Here is a 9,313-nt window from a genome sequence, read left to right as displayed (position 1 = left end):
AATCTTACTGAAATAGATGAATATTTATAAAAATATAAATTGCCCAGATTAACAGAAGAGGAAGTAAAATACTTAAATAACTCCATCTCAGAAAAAGAAATTGAACAAGCCATTGATGAGCTCCCTAGGAAAAAATCTCCAGGGCCAGATGGATTTGCAAGCAAATTCTATAAAACATTTAAAAAAACAACTAATTCCAATATTATGTAGACTATTTAGGAAAATAGGTGAAGAAAGAGTCTTACCATATTCTTTTTATGATACAAATGTAATGCTGATACCTGAACTAGGAAGAGACAAAACAGAAAGAAAATTATTGACCAATTTCCCTAATGAGTGTAGATCCAAAATTTTAAAATAAAATATTAGCAAATAGATTACAGCAACTTATCACAAGAATAATACACTATGACCAGGAAGGATTTATACCAGGAATGCAGAGCTGGTTCAATATTAGGAAAACTATCAGCATAATTGATCATATCAACACCAAAACTAACAGAAACCACATTATCATCTCAGTAGACGCAGAAAAACCTTTTGACAAAATACAACACCTATTCCTATTAAAAACATTAGAAAGCATAGGAATAAATAGAGTCTTCCTTAAAATAATAAATAGCATCTGCCTAAAACCTTCAGCAAGCATTCTATGTAATGGGGACAAACTGGAAGCATTTCCAATAAGAATGGGAATGAAACAAGGATGTCCATTATCACCGCTGTTATTCAATATTGTACTGGAAATGTTAGCTTTAGCAATAAGAGAAGAAAAAGAAATTGAAGGTATTAGAATTGGCAAAGAAGAAACAAAAGTATCATTCTTTGCAGATGGTATCATGACATACTTAGAGAATCCTAGAGAATCAAATAAAAAGCTACTTGAAATAATAAACAACTTTAGCCAAGTTGCAGGGTATAAAGTAAACCCCCATAAATCACTGGTATTTCTATACATTACCAATAAAGCCCAAAAGCAAGAGATAGAAAGAGAAATTCCATTTAAAGCTATTGTAGACATTATAAAATATTTAGGAGTCTACCTACTGAAACAAATCCAGAAACTATATGAACACAATTACAAAACACATTTCACTCAAAAAAAAGTCAGATCTAAATAATTGGAAAAATATCAATTGCTTATGGGTAGGCCGAGACAATATGATAAAAATGAAAATTCTACCTAAATTAATTTACTTATACAGTGCCATAACAATCAAACTACCAAAATTATTTTATGGAGCTAGATAAAATAGTAATGAGATTCATTTGGAATAACAAAAGGTCCAGAATATCAAGGGAACTAATGAAAAAAATGCAGAGGAAGGTGGCCTAGCCATTCCATATCTTAAAGTGTATTATAAAGCATCAGTCATCAAAACTGCTTGGTACTGGCTAAAAAATAGAGTGGTGGATCAGTGGAATAGGGTAGGTGTGCAAGACATAGTAGTCAATGACTACAGTAACCTACTATTTGAAAAACCCAAAGACCCCAGCTTCTGGGATAAGAACTGACTATTTGACAAAAACTGTTGGGAAAAAGTGGAAAAGAGTGTGGCAGAAACTAAGCGTAGGCCAAAATCTCACACCATTTACAAAATAAAGTCAAAATTGGTTCATGACTTAGATATAAAGGCTGATACTATAAGCAAACTGGGAGAGCAAGGAATAGTTTATGTATCAGATTTATGGAGAACAGAGGAATTCATGACCAAACAGTAGATAGAAAACATTACAAAAAGCAAAATCGATAACTTTGCCTACATTAAATTGAAAAGTTTTAGCACAAACAAAGCCAATGCAACCAAGATTAGAAGGAAAGTAGAAAATGGGGAAAGAATTTTTACAACCAGTGTCTCTGATAAGGGCCTCATTTCTAAAATATATAGAAAATTAAGTCAAACTTATAAGAATACAAGTCATTCTCCAATGGATAAATGGTCAAAGGATATGAACAGGAAGTTGTTAAATGAAGAAATTAAAGTCATCTATAGTCATGTGAAAAAAAGCTCTAAATCACTATTGATTAGAGAAATGCAAATCAAAACAACTCTGAGGTACCACATCACACCTATCAGATTGGTCAACATGAAGAAACAGGAAAATGATAAATGTTGGAGAAGACATGGGAAAATTGGAACACTAATGCATTGTTAGTGGAGTTGTGAAATGATCCAACCATTCTGGAGAGCAATTTGGACTTATGTCCAAAGAGCTATAAAAATTGATGCAGCAATAGCACTTCTAGGGCTGTATCCCAAAGAGATTATGCAAATGGAAGAAAGACTCATATGTACCAAAATATTTATAGCAGTTCTTTTTGTGTTGGCAAAGAATTCGAAATTGAGGGAATGCCCATCAATTGGGGATTGGCTGAAGAAGTTGTGGTATAAGAATGTAATGGAATACTGTTATCCTGTAAGAAATTATGAGCAGGTAGACTTCAGAAAAACCTGGAAAGATATGTATGGACTGATGCTGAATGAAGTGGGCAGAACCAGGAGAACATTGTTGTTGTGAGATGTTGTGAGTTGACTAACATTGGTAGAGTTAGCCTTTCTCAGCAATGCAATGATCTAAGACATCTCCAAAGGTCTCATGATGGAACATGCTATCCACATTCAGAGAAAGAATTATGGAGTATAAATGCAGATCAAAGCATACCTTTTGCTATTTTTTTCTTCTGTTTTGTTTTCTTTCCTCTTTCTGGTGGTTCCTCCTACTGGTTCTAATTCTTCCTTACAATGTCACTCATGTGAAAATATGTTTAATAGGAATGTGTAAGTATAGCCTATATGAGATTGCATGTTGTCTTGGGGCGGGAGGCTGGGAGAGAGGGGGAGAAAAATTTAAAACTCATGGAAGTGATTGTTGATAAATCAAAACAAACAAATAAATTAATAAAATTTAAGAAAGAGAGACAATGATTTGAGAGACTCAGTAACTTATTGGATATTGTGGGTGAAAGCAAATGAGTTTTCAAGAATGACTCTGAGGATGATCATATGAATGGTGGTACCTTCAACAGGAATAGGAAAGTTTAGGAGAAATTCGGGATGGGAGGAAAAATTCACGAGTACCACCACAGGTTGAATTTGAAATAGCTTTGGGACATCCATTTGAAATGTCCAAAAGGTCATTGTTTCAGTTGGATTTGGGAATGGAAGTCTGGTAGATACACGCATGTATACACATGGTATCTAAGTGTATGTATATACATGCATGTATCTACATAAATACATGTTTCTATGTCTTTTCTATTAAGTTTGCCTAAACACTTTATTTACTAATATGTGAACATGTTGTAATGCCCAGGAGACTTTAAATTGATCAAAGGTTTGGACTATTTCGCTTTTGTATTTGTATCCCCAGAAAATTGCGCAATGTCAGAAACATAGTAGGCACTTAATAAATGTTGGTTGATTGATAGCCTCTAGGAGAAAGTATAAAGAAATTCAAATTTCTAAAAAATAAGAACCATTTCTTAATTGATAAATGATGAAAGCCATAACTAAGAAGTTAAAGGGAAAAGGGGAATTGTGAGATTGAAAATTGATACTCTACTTTATTATGTATTATTGACATTAGGGTCTGTAAGATAATTTGTATTCTTTATAAGAAGTTAACTTCTCCATTTCTCTGGGCTGTAGCCTAGACTCATTGAGTCACTGTGGTCATAAAATGTTCTGCTTGGTCACAGATCTAGCACCAGATCATTCTGTTGCAAGAGTTGCCCAAAATAGGACTTTTGAGAGGGTGTTGACTAACTTTGTTTTTCTCATTGCCTTGGACTTTGGAAGCCCTTTTTTGCAAGTCAGCATGATTATGCCAAATATAAGCCCACCCCACATCTTGATTCCTCCTCTACTATAGACAAATCACAATCCTAGTTTAGCATCACTGAACCTTATGTAACCAACTGTGTAAAAGACTGTTCTCTACACTGTAAGGGGTCTGTGCTGCAAGGATCCATTGACTTCTATTGCTGGCAGTTTCTAGGCTTGCAAATAAATAGATTACGCTAAAAATTTCACGTCTCAGTTTTTCTTTATCACAGACTTTTATGATTACAGAATTTTTCTCAAGGGAAAAAATCCAAGCTGTGAATAGATAGTTATATGAGAAAAATGTTCTAAATCACTAATAATTAGTGAAATGAAAATTAGAGCAATTAAAATTCCATATAATATCTACCATAATGGAAAAGTAGGAAAATGACATATTATAAGGTGCATGGAAAAGTAGGTGTATTGACGTGTTGTTAAAGTGGCTCTGAAATTGTGGAACTCTTTGGAAAGAAATTTTTTGCCAAAGTTATTAAGTGGTGCATACTCTTTGATTACACGTCCAATACCGACAAAGAGAACAAAGAAAGAGGAAACATACATGGTATAACGTTACTTGTGGCAGATATCTTTTAGGGCCAAAAAACTGTAAACTAATTGGATTCCCATTAAATGGAGAAGAAATGATGGTATGTGAATGTAATAGAATATGATTGTGCTGCAACAACACAGGAGACAGCTTCAGAGAAAATGAGGAAGATGTGTAAACTGATAAAGAGGAAAGTAAGCAAAACTAGCAAAACAATTTCTAAAATAACAACAACACTGCTAATACAAGCAATTTGAAAACAATTAAGAACTCTGAGTATCTAACAGATAAACATCATTTGACAGTACTGGTGATAAAGAATTGTACCTATCTTCTAACAGAATAGTGTGAACCAATTATACAGAATGTGACACACAGTTTTAGAGATGGTCAATGTTGGGGTTTCTTTTGATTGACTTTTCCAAGTTGTTATAAGGGTTTGTACCTTTATTTGTTTGTTTCCAGAGGAACATGGCAGAGAGAGAGAGGGAGAGAGAGAGAGTAAACACATGTTAATTCAGGAAAAGAAAATTTAATTTAATAATAATGGTTACTCAGGACTGATGGACAGCCTGTGTCTAGTCTGTCAAATAAAATAGTCCAGCTACACGATTGGTAAGATTCTCTTTGGTTTATTTATGTGGCTTTGTGTCCCAAGCTACTCTTTTTGGAATAAGTATCTCCGAAAGACTCTCTGGAGAGCCCCCAACACCTCCTTATTCCTGAGGCTATAGATGATGGGGTTGAACATAGGAGTGAGGATGGTATAGAAGACAGCCAAGTTCTTGTCCTCTTCTGGGGAACGCAGAGATGAAGGCCTTAGATACGTATACATAAATGGGACACAATAGAATGTCACCACTGTCAGGTGGGTTGAACAAGTGGTAAAAGCTTTCTTCCTTCCCTGTGTCGAGTGCATGAGTTGGATAGCATAGAGGACCCGACCATAGGAAGCCATGATGCCAAGGAAAGGGACCAAAAGAAATAGGTAGGTGCTGAAGAACACGGTGTACTCATAGGCCCAGGTATCCATGCAGGCCAAAGGCACCATGGCTGGGATATCACAAAAGAAATGATTAATGATTCTCGACTTGCAATAGGGCATAGAGAGTATATACACTGTATGGCAAATGGAATTGATGGATGAAGAGAGCCAGGACCCAGAAATCATTAGCAAGCACATTCTCTTGTTCAGAAGAATGGGATAATTTAGGGGGTGGCAAATGGCCACATAACGGTCATAGGCCATAGATGCTAGGAGAAACCCTTTGCCACCAGCTATGAGTAAAAACCAGAAACTTTGGAATCCACAAGCCACCAAAGAAATGGAATTGTCCCCAGACAGGAAGTTGACAGCCATCTTGGGAACTGTACTGCAAATGTACATGAGGTCCATGAGAGAGAGCTGACTGAGCAGGAAGTACATGGGGGTGTGGAGGTGGTGATCCATCCAGATGAGGAGAATCATGGTTGAGTTACCCAAGCACCCAATTAGGAAGATGAGGATGACCAGGAGGAAGAGGAGCAGGCCAATTTTTGTTGTGGGAAACAGCCCCAGTAAGAAGAAACCAGAGGTGGTTTGATTCCATCCCTCCATCGAGGGTATTTCTGGAATGATTTTCCTGTAGGATAAAATGGAGGGAATGGAAAGAAACTGCTGTGGAGCCAAACTCCCTTTGTTTTCCCCTAGACTCTCCCTATTCATGTACATCAGCAATGATTGTCTATTCTGATGCTTTTATTTTCAGCAGCTAGGTTGTATATTGTACAAGAACACTGGACTTGAAGCCAGGAAGATCTCACTTCAAATTTGGCCTCAGACACTTGGTAGCTGTGTGACTCTGGCAGTCAGCTTCTTTGTGCCTCAGTTTCCTCACCTGTAAAATGGAAGGAATCATAACATCTATTCCATAAGATTATTTCTGAGATAACATACGTGCAGTGCTTTGAAAACCTTAAAATGCTATGTAAATGCATATTGTCATTGTTGTTCCTGTTATTATGATAGCATCTAGTTGGCACAGTGGAGAAAATCTCGGGCCTGAGGTTAGGAAGATCAGACTTTAAATGTGGCCTCAGGTACTGACTATTTCTGCGACCTTGGGAAAGTCACTTAATTTTGTTGGCCTAAGTTTCAAATGACAAACCAGTGCAGTATCTTTGCCAAGGAAACCTGAAATGGGGTCACACAGCATTGGCCATGACTAAAAACAGCTAAGTATTCGTATCAATCGCAGGTTATTCTATATTCTACATAATTGTCATTAGCATCAGTAAGAGAATAGAGATGGGACTTGACATCATCATTATATATGTATGATGTTATGGGCAAGAGAAAATTGTCGTGATGATTCAACAGTTTCCTGTGGATTATAGCTATAGCACAAGCTGTTCTTTTGCAGACTTTCATTCCCAGAGGTCAAGGGTATATAAATAGGAAACCATAGTGACTGGGCTGTGAGGTACTCTGTTAACAGCATGATGCTTCTCCAGCTGAAAAAGAACAGTGTGATTGATCCCTTGTGAGTCACAGAACTCGGAGTTTGTAAGTCCCTGGTCATTTGGCCTCATCAGATTTCTCCAATGTGGGCCTCACCAAGCTCTGAGATTCCAAGATACATGACTTGGTGAAAGGGGCACTGGACTGAGAGATTTGGATTTTGTAGCCCCTTTAAAAGCAAGAGATAGTACAGTTTGATCAACTTCTAGAATATCAGGCGGCACCATAACTTAGAGTAATCACGCTGGTCTGTGCATGAAGAGGATTGTAGATCCTTTTACTGCTTTATAACCAGCAAGCTGTGATGGGGCAGATCCCTTTAGCACTCCAGGGGCCATCTTGTACATCCATGAGGAGGGAATTGAATTCTATGGCACCTGCACAATGAGTATTAGCTGAACACCCCCTATTCAAATCATGCTTTGTATATGCTCTTCCATGTATTTGTAAATGTGTAACAACCAGTTCTCTGAAAATTAGGATAAGGCTGGTTTACATTTAATCTGCACTATTGACATGTTCTCTATCACTTTCTTAAGTGTAAGCAAACAATGGAACAAAGCAATCCACTGAGCTTTGATGTGTAGATTCTGCTGATTTCTGAGGTATGAATGTTCATACTGAATACTTCACAATGGGAGCTGGCTCCAGCACACCTTGAGCCATCTTTATAGTCTTCTCATCCTTTAGGGGCCAGGCAATGCTCGAGTCCCTCTAGGCAGTTTGTCTAGCTACCCTGCTTCCCATTGATTTCTGCCATTCTGAGGTCAGACTGTACCTAGAGTCAATACCAATTGCTTTAAATACAAAGTTAACAGTATCTTCCCTGAGGGCATAAAATCATCCTTTCACTTCTCCAACCTCCTCCAGCATACCTGCCCCTATAATACCATTTTATGAAGTATAGATATCCATAACATTTATATACACACACATATATGTACATACATATATAACATATATTTATGAAATTTATTTATATATTATATTCATTTATAATATTTATATATAGCATTTGCATAGTGCTTTTTGGTTTGAAAAATGCTGTAGAAATATTATCTCATTTTTATCATCACAACAGCCCTGGGAGGTAGGTGGTATTATTAGGCCTTTTTATCGATGGGGAAGCTGAGGCACAAAACAATTAAATGACTTTCCCAGGGTCACACATCTGGTAAGTACCAGAGTACCTGCTAGATATAGGATAGAGATAGATTGACAAACATACATAGATATATTCTCAACTATAACCAACACTGATTAATCTCTAGATCCATTAAGGAATCAAACCACTTCTGTATAATTCCAAATTCACTTTAACCCCATAAAATTCAAAGAATTCTATCTGAATATCAATTATTATGATATTCCTGTTGTCAGGTGGCATCTTGTTTTGAGACCTGAAAACATATTCCAGATTTGATATTGCACCTTCCAATTTCTTCTTCCCCAAGAGTTGAGTTTTACTGACACAAGATAGGTCTCAGTTTGACAGAGGTAATTCCAATTCAGTGATCCAGGCTTAATAAGAAATGAGACAGAGAATGGCCTCTTTAGTAAAAAAAAAAATTCATCTGGGAGAGGAAGGCCTTTAGGGTTTCTGGACAAAAAAAGAAACAATTGCTATTTATATTCACAATCTGGGCCCAAACATTGACCAAGTGGAGTTTGGCCTGGGACTTATTGTTGGCCAGTCAATGAGAGCCAGACTGATTTAGGTTGAAATCTTGCAAGATATCTGGGGTTTACAGGCTGCATTTCTTTCTCAATATTGGAAAAAACCCAACATACCATAAAAACAAATTGAAGAGAACGAGGTCAGTTTACATTCACAGCTGTGTCTGGGGGGTGGTTCTTAACTAAATAAGAGCAGAAGAGATTGACAAAGATAACATCAGCTGTATGAAATTGAAAAGCTTTTGAACAAACATCATGAAAAGTATTCTAAGACAGGACGTCATTTTTTCTCAAACAGAAAAAAGATCTTGTATCAAAAGCTCTTATGATGGACCGATATCTATAATAGACAACTAACAGGCACATACAAGAGCAAAAGCCATTCTCCAATACATAGGTAGTCGAAGAATATAAACACATAGTTTTGAAAAGTTGTATTTCAGCCTAGGAATAACCACATTAATGAATACTGTCAATCGCCAATACTAAGAGAAAGAAAACAAAAAAAAGTCCCTATGCTTCATCTCATAGTCAGAAAATTGGAAAAGATGACAAAAGGTGGGAATTACCAATGTTACAGTGGCTGTGGAAAGGTGGGCACATGAATGCATTGTTGGTAGGGCTGTGAATTGACCCTGCCATTGGAAAGCCAGATGGAGGCATGCAAAGAAAGTTACTACGTGTTTGTACTCTGTGAACCAGAGACTTCATGGGTAAGAACATGCCTCAAGGAGGTCAATGACAAACAGAGCTCCTACATAC

General features: G+C 36.8%; 1 protein-coding gene across 1 annotated transcript; it reads right to left on the bottom strand.

Annotated features, from left to right (window-relative positions):
- Positions 1 to 5,032: 5,032 nt before the first annotated feature.
- LOC110220212 (olfactory receptor 2L3-like) lies at positions 5,033 to 5,971 on the bottom strand. Its single transcript, XM_021004180.1, has one exon. It carries the CDS (start codon positions 5,969 to 5,971, stop codon positions 5,033 to 5,035), a length of 939 nt encoding a protein of 312 aa, XP_020859839.1.
- Positions 5,972 to 9,313: the final 3,342 nt, after the last annotated feature.

The sequence above is a fragment of the Phascolarctos cinereus genome, unplaced genomic scaffold (genome assembly GCF_003287225.1).
Source record: "Phascolarctos cinereus isolate Bilbo 61053 unplaced genomic scaffold, phaCin_HiC Scaffold_726;HRSCAF=1367, whole genome shotgun sequence".
Classification (NCBI taxonomy): Eukaryota; Metazoa; Chordata; class Mammalia; order Diprotodontia; family Phascolarctidae; genus Phascolarctos; species Phascolarctos cinereus.
This window is presented reverse-complemented; position numbering and strand designations above follow the sequence as displayed.

Coding starts and splice junctions, on each gene's coding strand:
- LOC110220212 (XM_021004180.1), bottom strand. CDS start 5,971: ATGGAGGGATGGAATCAAACCACCTCTGGTTTCTTCTTACTGGGGCTG.